General features: G+C 49.5%; 1 protein-coding gene across 1 annotated transcript; it reads left to right on the top strand.

Moving 5' to 3' along the window:
- Positions 1-3912: 3912 nt before the first annotated feature.
- LOC147689204 (uncharacterized) lies at positions 3913-22686 on the top strand. Its single transcript, XM_086939891.1, has 2 exons — positions 3913-4844; positions 22317-22686. The coding sequence occupies exons 1-2, from the start codon at positions 3913-3915 to the stop codon at positions 22684-22686; spliced, it is 1302 nt and encodes a 433-aa protein (XP_086796017.1).
- Positions 22687-22953: the final 267 nt, after the last annotated feature.

The following is a 22953-nucleotide window of genomic DNA, read 5'->3' as shown; positions in this document are numbered from 1 at the left end:
ATCCGTGGTGGCGCAAGGAGAATTGCGAATCGCATCGTTACTGGCGTATCCCTGCTAATGTGCAGTGATGCGCCAGTCCTTGTAAATCTTCCCCGCCATCCGCAAATGTGGGGCACTTTTTTCAGGGTGCCCGGGCCAACTTTTTTCAAAGCCAATCAAACCCTGACCCGTGCTTTACTGTACAGCTGGAGCGGGGTACACGAGGTCCTAACAGAGGGACGCTGCTTACGGTTCTACAGGCAGAGATGTCTTTGCCTTTAAACACGGGCACCACTGCCTTGAAAGAGTGATATTGGACAGGGTTGGTCAGACAGGGCTCTAGTATGACCCTCCAATCTTCACCCAGATTAGTGTCAGAGTCTAGACTCCTGGGGGCTGGGGAGGCCTCGATGAAAGATCCCGAGGTCCTCGCGGGGGTTCTAGTGTTCAGAGATGGCTCTCTCTTTATTTAGAAGCCGCAGTCCTCTGTCAGATGAAAAACATCCTTTACCACGTGTCTTTTCCATGCATGCCTTTACCCCGCTTTGTTTACCACGCAAATGCCTTTACCACGCGTATTTTCCATGCATGCCTTTACCACGCTTCCTTTACCATGCAAATGCCTTTACCACGTGTATTTTCCATGCATGCGTTTACCACGCTTCCTTTACCACACATATGCCTTTACCACGCAGTCTTTTCCATGCATGCCTTTGGTTATTCCCACAGGCAAACAAGCAAGGGGTTACTGCAACATTACGAAGTAACATGAAAATCCATCATACTGGAGCCCGGTGCATTGTGGGTGACATGCAGACCAGTGATTCCACCATTTATAAATGAGGCAGCCGGGAAGTGGGTGGGGCAAAGACATCCATCAATTTATGGCACCGCCCTTCCCATAATGAGCCTTTTGTCTCCATTACTCACAACCACCCTTAAAGGTACCTGTAGGAGAGTAGGGTCTGCTATCCTATGGTCACCCCAATTTTTGCTTTTTGCTTCACTGGTTTTCGACTTACTGAGGCTGTGGGCCTGCTAATCAGACCCCCAGCCTGCTGTTCTCTCTCTAAATTTATAATACATGTGCTATAGGTACATACCACAATTGGAAATGGACTCCTTGTCAGCCCCTGTACCATGCACTATAGGTGCTCAGGGCATAGGTGCCACCAAGGCCTACCAGGGGCTGAAGCATAGCTTTTGCCACCCCTGGCTGGTTCTTAAATTGACACAACTGGCTGATCACTCAGCTGGGGCAAGTGGGTGTAATCACCCCTTGCTTAGATATAGTATACCTATATCTAAACCTATATCTGGACACATATATAGCCTGTGAGCCACTCCTATGGAAGGCCTCATCAATCCTGGAGGCAGAGTGCGTGGTTTTATGTGAGATGGAGCTCTGGCATGAGCTGAGCCTGTCTGCAGCTGTCGGGAACAACTCCCTAAGCTGATCCGGGATAATGCCATACCATATACTCTTAAGCGCCTTATAATCCTCGCGGTTATATAGCAACTTTGGTTTGGCTTTATCAAAACATGTCGTGTAAGGTGTCATACGAATTGGAATACTACCCCCTCGCCAGTTCTGGCGACGGGGGTAGCATTCCACCCTTCTAGAGGGAGAAGACATGTTACTTTACTGAAACGCGGTTGATTTAAAATGAGCCTCAGATCCACAAAATGGATGCCCCTGCCACAGACACGGGTCTGGCCTCCTGCTGCTGACCGAAACTCAGCATATGGTGGCCTGGACAAAGGGTTTCCTGTCGCAGGGCGGTGTCAAACCACCCCAGACAGGAGATAGTGGATTGTAGTAGGGAGGTTTCAAAGAAACCAGACACTGCCTGGGGAGCACAAGGCTGCCCCTTGCATAATCCGGCCAAACCGGTTCTGGGGCCTCCCAGCCCCTGTCCCAGCGCGGCCTGGATCAAAGGAAAGGGGTGTAACCACCCCCTTCCTGGGTCCCACCCATAGGAGGGGACCTAGCAGGATGTGCAACCCCCCAGATTCGAATAAGAGGGGGAGCAGTGCCAATGCAACTCAGATCATCCTGAAGAAACATAAGAAACGAAATCTGGACCCTTCGACTTTCTACACGACGTAAGAAGACTGAAGAATCTCCCTTGTGGTCAAGGAGTGACCACCCTGTGCAAACAGGCACCATCCAGCCCTCGACCCTTGCTTTGTTGCAGTTCCCGCCGGAACTCGAGCGACAGAGATCAACGAGATCAAGCTTGCCTGCCTTCTACCTGCCCGATCCACAGTCCCTGCAGAGCTGAGACCCGTGGAGGCGACCGGAAGCGTGGGGCACGCCATCTTGAAAAGGCCACGAGACGCTGACCGTGCAGCCCACGAGTGATCCTCGAAGCTGTGCACCGGGGTTTGAGAAGCCCCAGCCCCGAGCTCCACTTGCACCAAAGCTCACCCCTCCACACTCGACGAGTGCTGCGTGGGGCCCTTCTGCTTGTGTGCGCTCGACGCGTTGGCCCGGTCACTTGCCAGCTGGCTTGTGGCCCCTGTGCCGACGAAACTTGAAATACGACTTGCTTTTCTGGTTGCTCCAGATCTGCACCAGCTCCTGTGAAAAGGAGCACCCACTCTGACCCTCCTGGTTCGAGTGATAAGCAATCTCCCGGTTCCGCATGGATTGCTTTTGCCAAGTGCTGTTTGCTGCAATCTTGAAGCCGACGGTGCTGACGGCGAGAGCCTACGTGGGACAGATCGTGACCTGCTCCTGGACGTCGCAGATGCCCCAGAGCCCACGTGACAGCGGAGAGAAGCCTATCGACAACCGCCTGATTGCGCCCGACATTGCCTGGTTCCGTCCTGGTTCCACCCTGGTCACTGCTGAGTGACCCAGACTCTGTCCCCTCTGCTTTCAGGTACTTTTCTACTTCGATCCACCCTTGGATCGCACCGGACACTTCTGCTTCACAGCGCCTGCAGCTGCAACAGCTTCAAGCACCAAGAACCTGCGTGACAGAACCCGACGCCACTTCGACCCTGTGCACCCACGGCCTGTGGGTGAGGTAACTTTGCAACGCTGGTGTCCTTACACTGGTACACACCTCTAGGGTCTGTGTCTAAAGTTTTGTGTTCCTAGGTTCAGCGGAAGTATCTTTTAATTCACTTTAACTGACTTTTACGCACCATTGACATTGCATTGATGCGAGCCGCACTTTCCGTGCTGCACCCGTCTCCTGTGGGCTACTCCCGACTTCAACTTTGCTAGTCCTGACTGCTCCCAGCGAATCTCTAGGCCCTAGGCCTAACCACTGCTCGAGAAGTGTTACTTATACCACTTTTTTAGTATATGGTTTGAGTGGCCACCCGCCCTCATCCATAATTGTGCAACTTTATATGTTTAACAGTGCTTTTGATTTAACGCTTGTGCCCCTTTCCTCATAAAGAGTACTGGGGAGTAATTTAGAAATAAATACATATATTTTTACAATATATACTTGTGTGGTGTCCTTTCATTTGATTACAGGATTGTATGTGGTAAAACAGCTCGCTTAACACGACCTCTTAAGTTAAGCCTTTAAGGCTGCTTAGTCCATGCTACCATTAGGATAGCTTGTCTACAAGGTTGACTTACAACCTGACATCTTTGGGGTTTGTTTGGACTGATACTCAGTGGTTCCAGAATTGGAAACACTACATATCAGGCCAACTTCTCACATTGGTGTGCAGCGGTGCAGATTTGAGCTTGCTGTTTGTTTTACCATTGCAATCTTTATCAAATTGAAAGATCACATCAAGTACCTCTAGGTACATATAAATCAAAAGCTTAGCATATTAAGTTCTACTGAACTTAGTAGTTGTAGATTAAAGGGATTAGCACACCCTGACTACAACTCACTAGCAAGGTACAGTAGGAAAACACTTAGTGTAGGTAAGTGCATCACTTACACCTCACTAGCAGTCATGTCTGACACAGGAAACGCCTCAGGGTCTGCTCCTGTGACAGTTGACCTTACCAAGGCAGCTTCCAGCTATGACAAGTTAACCCGAAAAGACTTGATTGCCTTGTGCATCTCAAGAGGGTTAAAAAGGGGCAGAAGTCCCACCTGTCCTATCCTGATAGCCATTCTAGAACAGGATGACTTAGAAAAGGCGAATGAAGTTCCCTTAGAGTCAGGAGATGGAGTAAACCCCCCTGTAACTGATACCACTCCAGAGGAGGAAGAAGAAGAAGAGGAGGAAGAGGAGGAGGATTCAGACCTAGAAGAGCCTGAAGATCAGGATCAGAGGGTAAACCAGGTACAGGTTGCCAGGCTTAACCAGGCCAACCTAGACCTACATGGGAATGGAGAGGGCCAGCACCTCCCCAGATCTCATAACCAAATTCTCCCAGGTAATAGGAGGGTGAGATCTCAATCAAGGGACTCTCATCTTTCTAGTGCCTCAAGAGAATCTCAAAGAGGGATGACTCCCTCCCAGAGAAAAGAGCATAGGGCCAGGATGAGGGCTGTCCAACTCCAAATAGAAAGGGAAGAGGTAGCCTTGGCTCAAGCTAAACTTGCTTTAGCAAGAGAAAGAAAATTGTGTGGCTTAGATGCCACTGGTGGCAGCAAAGTTCCTAAAGAAAAAGACAGGGCCTATGACAATAGAAACCTGACAAAAATTGTGCCCCCCTACAAGGAAGGGGATGATATCCACAAATGGATGACTGCTCTTGAGAGGGCCTGCATGGTACAGCAGGTCCCTGAGGATCAGTGGGCAGCAATTTTATGGTACTCCTTTTCTGAGAAAGGGAGGGACAGGCTCCTCACTGTTAGACCTGAGGATGCCAAAAACTACTCTGTTCTGAAGAGTGCTCTTATTGAAGGGTTTGGCCTAACCACTGAGCAATACAGGTTGTTGTTCAGAGATACCCAAAAAGCACAGACTCAGGACTGGACTGATTTTGTAGATTGTGCCACTAAGGCTCTGGAGGGTTGGCTGCAGGGAAGTAAAGTTTCAGACTATACAGGATTGTACAATCTTATGATGAGAGAACAGATCCTTAATAACTGTCAGAACCAGCTGTTGCATCAATACCTTGTTGACTCTGATTTGACCTCTCCCCAAGAATTGGGAAAGAAGGCAGACAAATGGGTCAGAACAAGGATTAAGCAGAAAAACCAGAACCAAGGTGACCAGAAGAAAACAGACCAGAAGGGTGGGAATCAGAAAGATAAAGAAAAGGACCAGAAGTCTTCAGGCCCCCAAACTAGCAATAAGGAGGGGGGTTCCCAAAATGGAAACAAGAAAAAGAAGAATGATGGCCCAAAGAAACCTTGGTGTAATACCTGCAAATCAGTTTCACACTGGGGCAGTGAATGCACTAAGAAAAATCCAGTCCCCACCACTGCAGCTCCTAAAGCACCTGCACCCCCTAGTACAGTTAGCAGTGGTGGTACACAGCCAAAGGGTTTAGTAGGGTTGACCCTGGGTACTGAGGTGGAATCTGGCCTAGTCAGAATCCCCACACAGGCAGTTCTCCTATATGATGTGGACTTACCTTTGCCCACTGCAGTAAGCCCCAGTAACCTGGGCAAATATAGGCAGACTCCCTTAATCAATGAGAAACTGGCTCAGGCCTACAGGGACACTTGTGCCAGTGTCACTATGGTGACACCTGGCTTTGTGGACCCTGGTCAGATTGTACTAGGTGAAAGTTACCTAGTGACCAATGCAAGCAACTCCACTACTTCACATAGTGTGGCTGTTGTGAACTTCTCCTGGGGAGGGGTAGATGGCCTAAAGAAAGTTGTTGTGAGTGCAGACCTCCCAGTAGACTGTCTGTTAGGCAATGATCTTGAAAGCTCAGTTTGGTCAGAAGTGGAGTACAGGACTCATGCAGAAATGCTAGGGATTTCAGCTCATGTCCTTGCAGTGACAAGGTCTCAGGCTAAGAAGTGCCTTCCTGAACCAGTGGTGGATCTTGAAACAATAGACCAACCACAACCCAAGAGGAGGAGCAAGAGGGTTAAGGCTGTGCCTTCCCACTTGCCCCAGGTTGAGGATCAAGTTTCACAGGAAACTGATTCTGCAGTCCAAGAGGAGACTGTCTCAGATGAGCTTGAACCTGAACAGGTTGAGTTTCTGGGGACAGGGGGACCCTCAAGGGCAGACCTGGGGCAGGCCCAATTAGATTGCCCTTCACTTGAACCCCTCAGACAGCAAGCTGCTGCTGAGGCTGCAGGGAATGCTCAAGGTACCCATAAGGTGTATTGGGATGAAGGACTCCTTTATTCAGAGGCTAGAGACCCCAAGCCTGGCACAACCAGGAGGTTGGTTATACCTTTGAAGTTTAGGGGCTTCCTTCTTACCTTGGCCCATGATATTCCCCTTGCAGGACACTTAGGCCAGAATAAGACTTGGGACAGGCTTGTTCCACACTTTCACTGGCCTCACATGTCAGAAAATGTCAAGGAGTTTTGTCGCTCCTGTGTCACTTGCCAAGCCAGTGGTAAGTCAGGTGGCACAACAAAGGCCCCCCTGATACCACTACCTGTGGTGGGGGTACCCTTTGAAAGAGTTGGAATAGACATTGTGGGTCCCATGGATCCTCAAACAGCATCTGGGCACAGATTTATACTGGTGGTAGTGGATCATGCCACCAGGTACCCAGAGGCAATTCCCCTGAGGACCACCACAGCTCCTGTGGTGGCAAAAGCCCTCATTGCAGTTTTCTCAAGAGTGGGCTTTCCAAAGGAGGTTCTTTCAGACAGAGGTACTAACTTTATGTCTGGATACTTAAAAGCAATGTGGAAAGAGTGTGGAGTAAACTATAAGTTTACCACACCCTATCATCCACAGTGCAATGGGCTTGTGGAAAGGTTCAACAAGACCCTAAAGGGAATGATAAAAGGTTTACCAGAGAAGCTTAGGCGGAAATGGGACATCCTTTTACCCTGCTTGCTCTTTGCTTACAGAGAGGTCCCACAGAAGGGGGTTGGCTACAGCCCTTTTGAACTTTTGTTTGGCCACCCTGTAAGGGGTCCATTGAGTTTGGTGAAGGAAGGATGGGAGTTACCTCTCAAAAAGCCTAAACTAGACATTGTGGACTATGTACTTGGTCTCCGCTCCAGGATGGCTGAATACATGGAGAGAGCATCCAAAAACCTTGAGGCAAGCCAAGAATTACAGAAAGCTTGGCATGACCAAAAGGCTGTTATGGTTGAGTTCCAGCCAGGACAGAAGGTGTGGGTGTTGGACCCAGTGGGGCCAGCAGCTCTCCAGGACAAATGGACTGGACCCTACCCTATCATTGAAAAGAAGGGAGAAGTCACCTACATGGTTGACTTTGGCACCCCTAGGAGCCCCCACAGGGTGCTCCATGTAAACAGATTGAAAGCATTTGTTGACAGGGAGGACATGAGTCTCCTCATGGCCACAGATGGGGAACAGGAGGAAGAGAGTGACCCTCTCCCAGACCTGCTTTCCCAGAACCCTGATGATGGTTCAGTTGATGGAGTAGCCTTGGCAGGCAGCCTCACTGAGCAGCAACAGGTGGACTGCAGACAGGTGTTGCAGGCCCACAGACATATGTTTTCTCTCACACCCAGCCAGACTAACTGGTGCACCCATGAGGTGGACACTGGTGACAGTCTGCCTGTGAAGAATAAGATCTACAGGCAACCTGACCATGTCAGGGATTGTATAAAGGCTGAGGTGCAAAAGATGTTGGAGCTTGGAGTGATTGAGCCATCAGAGAGCCCATGGGCTAGCCCAGTGGTCCTTGTGCCAAAACCTCATACCAAAGATGGGAAGAGAGAAATGAGGTTTTGTGTGGACTACAGAGGTCTCAATGCTGTCACTAGGACAGATGCTCATCCCATTCCGAGAGCAGATGAGCTCATTGATAAATTGGCTTCTGCCAAGTTTCTGAGCACATTTGATTTGACAGCTGGCTACTGGCAAATCAGACTAGCTGAAGAGTCAAAAGCCAAAACAGCATTTTCGACCCCTAGTGGACATTATCAATTTGTGGTAATGCCCTTTGGTTTGAAGAATGCACCTGCCACCTTCCAAAGGTTGGTGAATCAAGTCCTTGCTGGGTTGGATGACTTTTGTGCAGCATATCTAGATGATATTGCTGTCTTTAGCTCCACCTGGGAGGATCACCTGATCCACCTGAAGAAGGTTCTGGAGGCCCTGCAAAAGGCAGGCCTGACTATCAAGGCTACTAAGTGCCAGATAGGGCAGAGCAAGGTTGTGTACTTGGGCCACCTAGTAGGTGGGGGTCAAGTTCAACCACTGGAGAGCAAGATCCAGACCATACAGGACTGGGCTCCTCCAACTACCCAGACACAAGTCAGAGCCTTCTTGGGCCTGACTGGGTATTACAGAAAATTTGTAAAGAACTATGGGTCCATTGTGACACCATTGAATGACTTGACATCCAAGAAGATGCCCAAAAAGGTTCAGTGGACAGTTAGCTGTCAAAAGGCATTTGATGACCTGAAGAAGGCCATGTGCTCTGCACCTATCCTGAAGAGTCCTGACTACTCCAAACAGTTCATTGTACAGACAGATGCTTCTGAGTTGGGGGTGGGAGCTGTGCTTTCACAACTTAATCAAGATGGTCAAGACCAGCCCATTGCTTTTATTAGCAGAAGGCTGACCCCCAGGGAGAAACGTTGGTCAGCTATTGAGAGGGAGGCCTTTGCTGTGGTTTGGGCCCTGAAGAAGTTGAGGCCATACTTGTTTGGTACTCACTTCCTAATTCAGACAGACCATAAGCCCCTCTTGTGGCTAAATCAGATGAAGGGTGAAAATCCCAAACTGCTCAGGTGGTCCATTTCCCTACAGGGGATGGACTTTACAGTGGAGCACCGCCCAGGGACTGACCATGGTAATGCAGATGGTCTCTCCAGGTACTTCCACTTAGAACATGAAGACTTATCTGGTCAAGGTTAAGTTTAATGTCCCTGCGTTTGGGGGGGGGGGGGTTATGTAGGAGAGTAGGGTCTGCTATCCTATGGTCACCCCAATTTTTGCTTTTTGCTTCACTGGTTTTCGACTTACTGAGGCTGTGGGCCTGCTAATCAGACCCCCAGCCTGCTGTTCTCTCTCTAAATTTATAATACATGTGCTATAGGTACATACCACAATTGGAAATGGACTCCTTGTCAGCCCCTGTACCATGCACTATAGGTGCTCAGGGCATAGGTGCCACCAAGGCCTACCAGGGGCTGAAGCATAGCTTTTGCCACCCCTGGCTGGTTCTTAAATTGACACAACTGGCTGATCACTCAGCTGGGGCAAGTGGGTGTAATCACCCCTTGCTTAGATATAGTATACCTATATCTAAACCTATATCTGGACACATATATAGCCTGTGAGCCACTCCTATGGAAGGCCTCATCAATCCTGGAGGCAGAGTGCGTGGTTTTATGTGAGATGGAGCTCTGGCATGAGCTGAGCCTGTCTGCAGCTGTCGGGAACAACTCCCTAAGCTGATCCGGGATAATGCCATACCATATACTCTTAAGCGCCTTATAATCCTCGCGGTTATATAGCAACTTTGGTTTGGCTTTATCAAAACATGTCGTGTAAGGTGTCATACGAATTGGAATACTACCCCCTCGCCAGTTCTGGCGACGGGGGTAGCATTCCACCCTTCTAGAGGGAGAAGACATGTTACTTTACTGAAACGCGGTTGATTTAAAATGAGCCTCAGATCCACAAAATGGATGCCCCTGCCACAGACACGGGTCTGGCCTCCTGCTGCTGACCGAAACTCAGCATATGGTGGCCTGGACAAAGGGTTTCCTGTCGCAGGGCGGTGTCAAACCACCCCAGACAGGAGATAGTGGATTGTAGTAGGGAGGTTTCAAAGAAACCAGACACTGCCTGGGGAGCACAAGGCTGCCCCTTGCATAATCCGGCCAAACCGGTTCTGGGGCCTCCCAGCCCCTGTCCCAGCGCGGCCTGGATCAAAGGAAAGGGGTGTAACCACCCCCTTCCTGGGTCCCACCCATAGGAGGGGACCTAGCAGGATGTGCAACCCCCCAGATTCGAATAAGAGGGGGAGCAGTGCCAATGCAACTCAGATCATCCTGAAGAAACATAAGAAACGAAATCTGGACCCTTCGACTTTCTACACGACGTAAGAAGACTGAAGAATCTCCCTTGTGGTCAAGGAGTGACCACCCTGTGCAAACAGGCACCATCCAGCCCTCGACCCTTGCTTTGTTGCAGTTCCCGCCGGAACTCGAGCGACAGAGATCAACGAGATCAAGCTTGCCTGCCTTCTACCTGCCCGATCCACAGTCCCTGCAGAGCTGAGACCCGTGGAGGCGACCGGAAGCGTGGGGCACGCCATCTTGAAAAGGCCACGAGACGCTGACCGTGCAGCCCACGAGTGATCCTCGAAGCTGTGCACCGGGGTTTGAGAAGCCCCAGCCCCGAGCTCCACTTGCACCAAAGCTCACCCCTCCACACTCGACGAGTGCTGCGTGGGGCCCTTCTGCTTGTGTGCGCTCGACGCGTTGGCCCGGTCACTTGCCAGCTGGCTTGTGGCCCCTGTGCCGACGAAACTTGAAATACGACTTGCTTTTCTGGTTGCTCCAGATCTGCACCAGCTCCTGTGAAAAGGAGCACCCACTCTGACCCTCCTGGTTCGAGTGATAAGCAATCTCCCGGTTCCGCGTGGATTGCTTTTGCCAAGTGCTGTTTGCTGCAATCTTGAAGCCGACGGTGCTGACGGCGAGAGCCTACGTGGGACAGATCGTGACCTGCTCCTGGACGTCGCAGATGCCCCAGAGCCCACGTGACAGCGGAGAGAAGCCTATCGACAACCGCCTGATTGCGCCCGACATTGCCTGGTTCCGTCCTGGTTCCACCCTGGTCACTGCTGAGTGACCCAGACTCTGTCCCCTCTGCTTTCAGGTACTTTTCTACTTCGATCCACCCTTGGATCGCACCGGACACTTCTGCTTCACAGCGCCTGCAGCTGCAACAGCTTCAAGCACCAAGAACCTGCGTGACAGAACCCGACGCCACTTCGACCCTGTGCACCCACGGCCTGTGGGTGAGGTAACTTTGCAACGCCGGTGTCCTTACACTGGTACACACCTCTAGGGTCTGTGTCTAAAGTTTTGTGTTCCTAGGTTCAGCGGAAGTATCTTTTAATTCACTTTAACTGACTTTTACGCACCATTGACATTGCATTGGTGCGAGCCGCACTTTCCGTGCTGCACCCGTCTCCTGTGGGCTACTCCCGACTTCAACTTTGCTAGTCCTGACTGCTCCCAGCGAATCTCTAGGCCCTAGGCCTAACCACTGCTCGAGAAGTGTTACTTATACCACTTTTTTAGTATATGGTTTGAGTGGCCACCCGCCCTCATCCATAATTGTGCAACTTTATATGTTTAACAGTGCTTTTGATTTAACGCTTGTGCCCCTTTCCTCATAAAGAGTACTGGGGAGTAATTTAGAAATAAATACATATATTTTTACAATATATACTTGTGTGGTGTCCTTTCATTTGATTACAGGATTGTATGTGGTAAAACAGCTCGCTTAACACGACCTCTTAAGTTAAGCCTTTAAGGCTGCTTAGTCCATGCTACCATTAGGATAGCTTGTCTACAAGGTTGACTTACAACCTGACATCTTTGGGGTTTGTTTGGACTGATACTCAGTGGTTCCAGAATTGGAAACACTACATATCAGGCCAACTTCTCACAGTACCCCAGAACTGTGTACTCACAGCCCCCCTTACAGGTGCCCCAGAACTGTGTACTCACAGCTTACCCTAGAGGTGCACCCACACGGTGCACTCACAGCTCCTCGTTTGGGTGCCCCAGAACTGTGTACTCACTACCCCCGAAAGGGTGCCCATGTATTGTGTACGCACTACCCCCCCTTAAGGGTGCCCATGCACTGTACCTTCCTGTACTTACAGATTCCTTTGAGGGTGCGCCAGCACTGTGTACTCACAGCTCCCCATGGCGGTGCACCACCCTGTGTACTCACAGCTTTCTTTGAGGGTGCATCAACTTTGTGTACTCTTTACTCACAGCTCCCCCGGGTGCACCCACTCTGTGTACTCACAGCTTACCCTAGAGAAGCGCCCACACGGTGTACTCACAGCTCCTCGTTTGAGTGCACCAGCACTGTGTACTCACAGCTCCTTGTTTGGGTGCACCAGCACTTTGTACTCACAGTTTCCTTTGAGGGTACACCAGCACGGTGTACTCACAGCTTTCCTTGGAGTGCACCAACACTGTGTACTCACAGCTCCCCCTGGGCAGGCACCCGCACTGTGTACTCACAGCTCCCCGGGGTGCACCCACACTGTGTACTCACGGTTCCCCTTGGGCATGCACCCGCACTGTGTACTCACAGCTCCCCTTAGGGTGCACCAACACTGTGTACTCACAGCTTCCCCGGAGGTGTACCAGCACTGTGTACTCACAGCTCCCCCTGGGGTGCACCTGCACTGTTTACTCACTGCTCTCCCATTGGGGGTGCACCAGCGCTGTGCACTCACATCTTTCCTTGGGGTGCCTCAGGACTATGTACCCAGTTTCCCCTTGAGGTGCACCTCAGGGCGCTGCCTCTCTTTTCTCTGTCCCATATCAAGTGCCTAATTTGCGCTGGTGTTTTACGGTGCTTTTCTGTAAACACAATTCAGAAAAAGGGGTGGTGATGGACAGAGCATCTGAATTAAGCAGAATACTACTACCCAGTCAATAGATCAGGGCTTGATCCATCACCGTTTTTTAGCTCACTGCACCATCCCAGCTCAGAACCTGGCTACATGCAAATTAGTCTTTCCCTGGCCCAGTGCATCATTGGAACAGGGCAGACCAAACTACCAAGCCAATTCTTTTACTGGAAAGGAAACAAGCTTTCGGGGACCGGTTTCTGGCATTACAGCCGTCTTCGGCCCAGCTTGCTTGAATCCTGAAGGTGCAGTGAGCAAGGGACTCACATCTGAGCAAACCCTTCCACGCTTGTGGTGGACAAAACGATTCAGAAAAGGGGGTGGTGATGGACAGAGCATCTGAATTAAGCAGAATACTACTACCCAGTGAACAGATCAGGGCTTGATCCATCACCGTTTTTTAGCTCACTGCACCATCCCAGCTCAGAACCTGGCTACATGCAAATTAGTCTGTCCCTGGCCCAGTGCATCATGGGAACAGGGCAGACCAAACTACCAAGCCAATTCTTTTACTGGAAAGGAAACAAGCTTCCGGAGACCGGTTTCTGGCATTACAGCCGTCTTCGGCCCAGCTTGCTTGAATCCTGATGGTGCAGTGAGCAAGGGACTCACATCTGAGTGTTAGAACCGGCCGTCTCTAGTTGGCAGAGGTATGCACTTCTGACAAATAGGGACACACCTTTTCTAGTCAGTGCAAGGGGATCACACCCTTTGATAACCCCTGCTCACCCCCTTGGTAGCTTGGCAGAACAGACAGGATTATCTCAGAGGCTGTGTGTTAAGCATTTATGACCACATACAGTAATAAAGTGAATACACTACAAATGGACACGACACAGTAGTATTATAAAAATAAGTATTTTTATATAAGGCTTAGCACAAGACCAAATAACGACAAAAATATACCACAGTCTTAATAAATACTCTTGGAAGGAAAAATAATAGTTCAAGTGTAGTTTCTTCTTAGCACAAAGTCTTTAGTGTCAAAAGCAACTCTTCTTCGGTAAAACACAGTTCTTGGCAACAATGTAACCCACACGGGAGTCACACGAAGTCGAGGCAAAGTTAATCCAAAGGGTTTGGCGTCGACCGCGAGGAGCGCTACGTCGAGCCCGGAGTCGCACAGACCCCCATCACACAGTACCTTGGAAAAGCGAAGCACACGATGATCAGCGGCGTCGAGATGTCTGGCGTCGCCTCTTCGGCGTCGATCCGGCCTCGGAGTCGGGGCGACCTGCAGCGGCGTCGACAGATGTCAGGCAGGAGCAGCGCTCATGAGGCGAAGCAGGATACGGCGTCGTCGTCGATGTCGATGATGAAGTTGCAAGAGTGAGCAGCGCTCACGGCGTCGAGAGGGCACGAAGTCGATGCGGTCAGCAGCGGTGCAGACACGAGGTCACTTGGAGCTGGAGCTGGAGCTCAAGAAGAGACCCCTGACCTGGTCTTTGTTGGGTTGTCTGTTTGCAAAAACTGTCCTTCATGTGTGGTGAAGAGAGAGCACTACAATCTTTGACAAAAGACCCCCTAATTACTATCAAGCCAGCAGACAAAGGGGGCTTGATAGTGGTACAAGACACTTCGGTGTACCGCACTGAATGCCTCTGTCAACTTAGCGACAGGAATTCATATGCTCCACTTGCAATAGATCCCACAGAGAGACTCAAGCATGAGATTAAGATCTTAGTTGAAGAAGCTCTTAATGAAGGCTGGATTACCACACATGAAGGACAGTTTTTGCAAACAGACAACCCAACAATGCCCTACTTCTACACTTTGCCGAAAGTCCATAAGACACAAAGACCACCACCAGGGCGGCCAATAATATCAGGTCAGGGGTCTCTTCTTAAGCCCCTATCGGCATTTGTGGATTTCTTTTTGAGACCCTTGGTGCAGACAATGCCCACTTATCTCAAGGACACCAAGGATGTTCTACGAGCCATCCCAGACATCGTATTCAATGCAGAGACTGATTTCCTGGTTTAGTTAGATGTAGAGTCTCTCTACACCTCCATTCCGCAGGATGAGACTCTTGACACCGTCATGCGGATTCTGGAAGAAACCAATTTGGAGTCAATGACACCTGTGCCTTTCATTATGTCCCTAGCAAAGATGGCTATGAAAGAGAATTTCTTCAATTTTGAGAACACCATATACCTACAGATCTCAGGCACCAGCATGGGGAGCATTTTTGCTCCCAGCCTGGCGAACCTATAAGTCCATGCTTTTGAGCAAGAGTGTGTCCTGACCCCTAACAATCCTTTCAGGGCACACATCCACTGGTGGAAACGCTACATAGATGATATCCTCGTCATTTGGTGAGGTGACCACCAATCTATTATGGCATTCCACCAGTGGCTGAATACTCAGAATCGCTTTCTGAAGTTCACAGTGGAAAGCAACGAAAAAAGAATCTCTTTTCTTGATTTGTCTATTTTTGTCATCACTACTGGCCTCGAGACTGAGCTCTACAAGAAACCCTTAGCCAGAAACTCCCTGCTTTTATATGAAAGTCAACATCTGAAGTCATTAAGGGACAATTTGCCCTATGGTCAATTTCTACGGGTACGTCGGAATTGCTCCACATCCACTACCTTTCAGAAACATGCCAAGGGTCTATCCAAACAATTACAGGCACGGCATTACCCAAAGAAGCTGATTGCCCGCTCTTGGAAACGGGCAGCTAACAATCACCGGGAGGCACTGCTAGAAGTCGGTGTGGTTAAACCACCTTTAGACCGACTTACACTAGTGACAACTTACAATGCCAAATCCAACCAGCTACAACGCATAGTAAGACATAATTGGAAAATCTTAAACTTTGGCAAAGAAAAAATAGAACCTCCTCTATTTTCCTTCAAAATATCTACCAATCTGCGAGATCGGCTGATACACACACGACCTAGAGAAGGACCCAAAAGGCCTCTCGGTACCCTTTGGGACACTGCAGCAGTTACTGGCCACCACCCTTGTGGTAACTGCACAGTTTGTCCACAAACTACAAAAGCGACCCAAATTGATATAGGCACTGACCGTCCTTGGATCTTGAAAAACTTCACAAATTGTAACACCTCGCATGTAATTTATCTGATAACATGTCCCTGTCATGAACAGTATGTAGGGATGACCACAAGGAAAGTACGCACTAGGATGCTAGAGCATAAAAGTGCTTTTCGCTGTAAGAAAAGTGTCTCGAAACTCACAAAACATTTCATTGAACACAATCACAATGAGACTGACTTCTCCTGGATAATCCTGGAAAAGCCTTTCATACCTTCACATGTGGGAGACAGATCGAGATATCTATTTGTGAAAGAACAAAAATGGATTTTTAAACTATCCTCAGATTCCCGAGGTCTAAACGATGACATTCCGTGGACCACGTTATGATCCAACACTCCAGAGAATCTAGACCAAGGCTACACCAGCACTCATGATGGACTGCACTATGAGAAGTGCTAAAATATCATATACTAATTGGGTGGGCACCCCCACCTACCTCGCAGGACACACACTCGACGCCGTCTTCTCATCCAGCAAAGACATCACCTTCAGCCACGCCACAGAACTCCACTGGACGGACCACAGCTGTGTCCACTTCACCTTCGATAGAACGACGGTCCACCACCACCAGCAACAGGCCGCTCGAAGAAGCTGGAACAAGATCACGGCGGACCAGCTCGCCGCCTCCCTGAGCCAGCACCCTCCGGCCAGCTCAACGAACCCCAGCCAGGCCGCCGACAACCTCGCAAAGTGGATCAGCAACTGCGCGGACGAACTCGCCCCCCTGAGGACCCCGCCCAGCAGACCCGGCAGCAAGAAGGCCCCATGGTTCACCGACGAACTCAAGAGCTCCAAGAAGAACTGCCGAGCCCTCGAGAAAGCCTGGAGAAGGGAACCAACACCGGACAACATGGCCTCCCTCAAGCTCGCCACCCGGAAGCACCACCAACTGATCCGCACCGCCAAGAAAACTGCATTCAAGGACCGGCTGGACAACAACGCACACAACTGCAAGGAACTCTTCAACATCGTGAAAGAGCTGTCCAACCCAAACGCAGGAAGCAACGACATCACCCCTTCGCAAGACCTCTGCAACTCCCTCGCCTCCTACTTCCACAACAAGATCGCGGACATACACAACAGCTTCAGCATTCAACCGACGCACGCCACGACCACAGCAACGCCGCCCACCACCACCCTCCGCGCCTGGACTCCGGTCAACACCAAAGACACCGTCCGCATGATGAACTCCGTCCACTCCGGATCCCCGACCGACCCCTGCCCCCACCACGTCTTCAACAAGGCGGACGCTGTCATCGCACCCCACCTGCGGGACATCATCAACACCTCCTTCGACACCGCCACCTTCCCTGAGAGCTGGAAGCACGCCGAACTCAGCGCTCTACTCAAGAAAGCCACAGCGGACCCCACCGAACTCAAGAATTACCGCCCCATCTCGCTCCTCCCGTTTCCAGCCAAAGTCATCGAGAAGACCGTCAACAGACAGCTTGCCGCCTTCCTCGAGACGAACGGATCCCTCGACCCCTCACAGTCTGGGTTTCGAGCCAACCACAGCACCGAGACCGCCCTCATCGCCGCCACCGACGACATCCGAGCCCTGATGGACAACGGAGAAACAGCGGCCCTCATCCTCCTAGACCTCTCCGCGGCCTTCGATACTGTCTGCCACCCCACCCTAGTGCAGCGCCTCGGCAACGTCGGAATCCAGGAGAAGGCACTGGAATGGATCATCTCCTTCCTCGACGGAAGAACACAGAGAGTCCGCCTACCACCGTTCAAGTCAGAGGCCACCGAAGTCATCTGCGGCGTCCCTCAAGGATCCTCGCTGAGCCCCACCCTCTTCAACGTCTACATGAGCCCCCTCGCGGCCATCGCACGCCAACACAACCTCAATATAATCTCCTACGCCGACGACACCCAGCTGATCCTTTCCCTGACCAACGACCCCGCCGCCGCCAGAGCCAATCTGCACAAAGGGATGAAAGATGTAGCCGAGTGGATGACAACCAGCCGCCTGAAACTGAACTCAGACAAGACGGAGGTCCTCATCCTGGGCTCCTCGCCCTCCGCCTGGGACGACTCCTGGTGGCCCCCCGCCCTGGGCACCGCACCCAAACCGACGGACCACGCACGGAACCTGGGTTTCATCCTGGACTCCTCCCTCTCCATGACCAGGCAAGTCAACGCCATCTCCTCATCTTGCTTCAACATCCAACGCATGCTACGGAAGATCTTCTCTTGGATCCCCACCGAGACCAGGAAGACCGTCACCCAGGCCCTCGTCACCAGCCGACTGGACTACAGCAACGCCCTCTACGCCGGTACCACCGCCAAGCTCCAGAAGAGACTCCAGCGGATCTAGAACGCCTCAGCCAGACTCATCCTCGACATCCCACGAACCAGCCACATCTCCGGACATCTGAGAGACCTGCACTGGCTCCCCGTCAACAAAAGAATCACCTTCCGTCTCCTCACCCACGCACACAAAGCCCTACACGATCAAGGCCCGAGCTACCTCAACAACCGAGTCAACTTCTACGCTCCCAAACGCCACCTCCGTTCAGCCAACCACGCCCTCGCCGCCGTCCCCCGCATCCGAAGAGCGACAACAGGAGGAAGGTCCTTCTCCTACCTGGCCGCCAAGACCTGGAACTCCCTCCCGACCGACCTGCGCTTGACCCAAGACCACCTCTCCTTCAGGAAGAAGCTCAAGACCTGGCTGTTCGAGCAGTAACGCCCCCCCCCCCCCCAAGCGCCTTGAGACCCTACGGGTAAGTAGTGCGCTTTATAAATGTCTTTGATTGATTGATTGATGTATCCCCCTTTCTGTCTCATATTTTCAATAAGGGTTGCCGCACTAACATCGTCATAGATTTAAGCAATTGAAGCTGCCTCTCCTCAGATTGCTCCTACTTGCTTGTACTCTACTATGCGATATGTACACCATTGACTATCATTATAGTGTTCTAAACATCTTATGGGTCCGAGTGACATCTCTTCTTCTTTTTTCTGACTCCTAATGAAATGCAATGAGGCACCAAATTTTCTAACTACTGATGGCGTTCATTTAAAATCAAGCCGTGCCCCACTGTAGAAATATTTACCTCATTGATGATCATATAACTAAATGAATATAGAAATGTTCAAAACTAATTTTCATGTTGATGCTGTGTAATAGAAATCAGTCTACAAATAGGCATTAATTCACTTCTTAATACACATACGTTTTAGAGCGGTAGCCTATTACATAAACTCCTATTGCCAAGGTAGTTCGATATGTAGGACTGAATTCAATAATGAGCGCGATAGTTATCTGTGCGAGCGCTTCCCGTGCATGCCGAGACTTTCAATACACTAGAACTACTTTTCCCAACTCCTGCTGTAGTTCAGACGCGGTCTCGCGCGAACAGTGAACCCTCACGAGAAGACGCATTGTGTACACACACGGAAGGAGGAGGGATTCTCCTCTTCCTTTCCCGATTGCGATCTCGCAGCACATTGTTACTTTGATTTTGAAAAAAACGCTAGGCAAGTAGTAAAGAAACACACAATATGGATCATTGTCCACATGAATCGGGCCTCGCTAGAGAAGACGCGAAGCATACCCTCTTCACCATTCCGATTGGCTGATACAGATCGAGCCCCTCCTCATGACAAAAGAAAGCAACGCGTGCCCATAGGATAATTGGCAACCTTTCTCTCTACAAATACTCAGACACTCCATCAAGGCGTTGCCTCCCCCAAACCTCAGATGTAGTTTGGGGCAACGACGGAGAGGTGAGTCAGTTTGCATGCTCATGCTGACCTATTCACTTGATCAGGAAGTACTGGCATTTAGGGACACTGTACTTCTATAGCATTGTCTAAGTATATGGCCCATTTGCTTTAGGGTGAGCTGGGAGGGTTAGAGGTTGCAAAGACTTATACCTCTTAGTTAAGACATCCGTAGGGGACCCTTTCAAGATAGAATAAGCATAGTCTTCTTTTTAGAACTGATTTCTGGTTCCCCCTTTTTCTTTCTTATTCTTAGAGCGTGGCCTCCCTTACTCTGAGCTTGGTCCAGGTGAGGTGAAGTGCCTTCCCCTATCAAGAAGGGTGAGTAAGGAACTCTTGGAGTCCTTTCATATTAATATATAGAGTTACATTTCCAATGTAGTCATACCACTATGCAATTTGTATATTAGGTGATTGATACACCAGCTGACATGGAGGACTAAAAGAATTTATATCCTTTATGTGTCACTGTTTTGTTATTTTGAATTAACAGCACATTTTCACTTGCAGTAGCAATAATATATAAGAACAGAGGCCCTGATGAAAGCCTAGGGAGTGTAACCCCGTTTAGGCAGAAACATATTGGCCCCTTAACAGTCATTTGTTTATACTGGGATGTTGCACTGTTCTGGTTTTTAATAGAAAGAGGCTTGCAGACATTAAAGCTTTCTTATTGTAATTCCTCTATTCTTTTTAAATCCCTTTCTTACACTTTCACATTTTTTGCACTGCACTTTTTCCATTTAGTGATCCCACGCATGGTCGACATGTGATTGTGGGTCTGACCCCAGTCCTACCAGACGGCACTGGTATTAGTCTCAAATGATCTAGAGACGCTCCAGTCCTGTACTGTGGATGGCCAGATGATAAAATTAGATCACTAACAAGGATTTTGATGGTAGTCCATTACCTGGATCTTGGGTCTCACCTACTGTTGCTAGTGGTCTTTTTGCATTGGTTTGTATACATTTAAAAAGGACTATTACATTATCCACTCTAGTACTATGTAGACGGAATGGATGAATATAGTCCTTATAGAGCATTATATTGAATTGTGGCACGTTTTCCGGGGGCACACACACAGCCGCACCCAAGCACTTCACAGGTCTTTAAAATACCATTTAAAGTGCTAATAGGGTTTTGTTGTTATTCATATTAGAGCCACTGCAGCGCCACTCTGCCTGTTGCTGGGAGGCTCGTGGGGGATCTAAACAGAATGCTAAAACCGGGGCATTTGGATCCGCACCCGAGCACTTCAAAGACTTTGCATGTTAATAGGGTTTTGTTGTTGCTTCGCCACTTCTAAGAGCCCCTGCAGCTCGACTCTGCCGATGCGACACACCTACATATGTGGCGCAACGCAGGAATGTGTTGCGTCACATAGTTTGGAAAGCTGTGCCCTATGGGTTCCAGAGTAGGGTGCTACTCGCCAAAAAAGCACTTCAAAACTCCATCAGGGACAGCAAGCGCTATATAAATACAAACCTCTTTCCCTCTTCTATCCCGCCGCCTACCTTTCTCTATCCAAATAACTGAATAACATATCCACCACTCAAATGACTTCATATTTCACTGTACTAATCCTTTATGGGTTCTGGAGAAGCGTGCTACTCACCAGAAAAGCGCTTCAACACCCATCAGAGGTAACAGGTGCTATTTTAATGCAAACCTTTGTTCCCTTCTATCCCTCCGCTATCCTCGCTCCAAATAACTGACTTATATCCACCACTCAAATTACTTTCATATTTCACCATACTAATTCACCACTAATCCTTTATGAGTTTCTGGAGTAGCGTGCTACTCGACAAAAAAAAGCGCTTCCACACCCCATCAGGGTAACAAGTGCTATATAAATTCAAACCTTTTTCCCTCTTCTATCCTTCTGCTCCTTCCGAATCCAAATAACTGACTAACCTATCCACCACTTAAAATGACTTGCATATTTCACTCTTCTAATTCAACACTAATCCTCTATGGGTCCTGGAGTAGCATGCTACTTCCTGAAAAAGTGCTTTGACGCCTCGTCAGGGGTAGTAAGCACTATATAAATGCAATTACGATACAACACAATTCAGGTTGCATCCTATTCGAACTCGTGAGATATCAACATATTTCCCTAAATCATGCCCTGTATGAATGAGCACATGTATTAGCTAGGTAGGGATCCATCCTAGCCCTGATAGAGGCCTCTGAACGATACAGGCAATACTATAGGCTGAAACATGTTGGCAGGTGTGACAATATGAGTGATAGTACTCACTAGACATCGCTCTCTTCTTTAACCTTACCTGGACTACCCTCATTTGAAATAACTTTAATTTGGTTCATCTCTTTAAGAACTCCCTCAAAGAGTAGTTTGAGTACATATTAGCAGTACTACCTTAGCAGGATGGGGTATGGTTACCTATATTGAAGCATGCCACAATAGAGTAGATGAGGTTTCCTTATGCAGAAATGTCTGATTCCATTGGGACTCCAAGAGTCTTTTATTGTTATCGGTTGTCTCATTCATTAACACATCTTTGTGCCTCTGTTGGTATTCGAGGTGGAGGCTGCACTATTGCTAGGAGAATCACTCTACACAAATGTTTTGTATGGAGAGTAGTCTGAAGAGGACACTTGATGAAAGAAGTAAAACAAACCGGTTCTGAAGGTTTCAGACAGAAAATTCAGATTCCCTTTTTATTTTGACTGTATAAAAGTGTGAGCCACTGGCCTACTTGTTGTTCCAGTTCTAAGTTCTCTTTGGCCAAGGAAAGCAGTGCTCCAACGAGTACTCAAAGGAATTCTGTGCACCTAGAGCTGGTTTCTGCCTGACATCCATCTTCAGAGAGGTGAGGGGACATCACCTGATGTCTTGTTTTGCTAGGAGATGTTTCTCTGACCTGAAGTATCTAGAAGAGAACCTGACTGCTGAGAGAGGGAAGAAACCTGCCAAACCTACAGGAGGTGTGACTGTCCAGGAAGCGCAAGAAGCAGTTTGTCCTCAGTGTCTGTGGGTCCGTCAGAAAAAGAGTTTACAGAGTGATCTGCGTGTCCTGAGGACCATGGGTGCAGACTCAATGCAGCAATCACAGACATCAGTCATTGCCATGGTAGACAAGAACTGTGCCCGAGACGGACCATGCCACTGCAACCAAGAATTGCGCCTGGGGTGGATTGTGCTGCCATCATCAAGAGCTTTGCCAGAGGTGTATTTTGCTGCTGTGACCAAAAACTGTTGCCAAGTTGAACCCTGACTCTGCAACCAAAGATCTCGCTACAGCTGTTTCTGTCCTTCTGTGACCCCTGATTTTTGGCAGCTCATCTGCTGCATTTCACCCCAGACACAGAATAAGGTTCACTACCTGCTGGAGAACCCCTCTCGCACAGAGTCAAAGCCCATCTGCAAGGATGTCTGCTGTTCTTTCACTGCTACCCTCCTCGGGACCATGGACAGTCCCTCCGGCTGGCACGTCTTTCCTCAAAAGTGGGAGTTGGGAGAGTAACATGCTGATGGTCCCTGT

Source organism: Lissotriton vulgaris, chromosome 10 (genome assembly GCF_964263255.1).
Source record: "Lissotriton vulgaris chromosome 10, aLisVul1.2, whole genome shotgun sequence".
Lineage (NCBI taxonomy): Eukaryota > Metazoa > Chordata > Amphibia > Caudata > Salamandridae > Lissotriton > Lissotriton vulgaris.
Note: the sequence above shows the minus strand (reverse complement) of the source record. Positions and strands in the feature narration are given on the sequence as shown.

What these genes read in the sequence shown, in the direction of transcription:
- LOC147689204 (XM_086939891.1), top strand. Translation starts at nt 3,913, where the DNA reads ATGTCTGACACAGGAAACGCCTCAGGGTCTGCTCCTGTGACAGTTGAC. An exon ending in CTAACCACTGAGCAATACAG is followed by an intron (nt 4,845 to 22,316) that starts GTTGTTGTTCAG and finishes TTGTTTTGCTAG; the next exon opens with GAGATGTTTCTCTGACCTGA.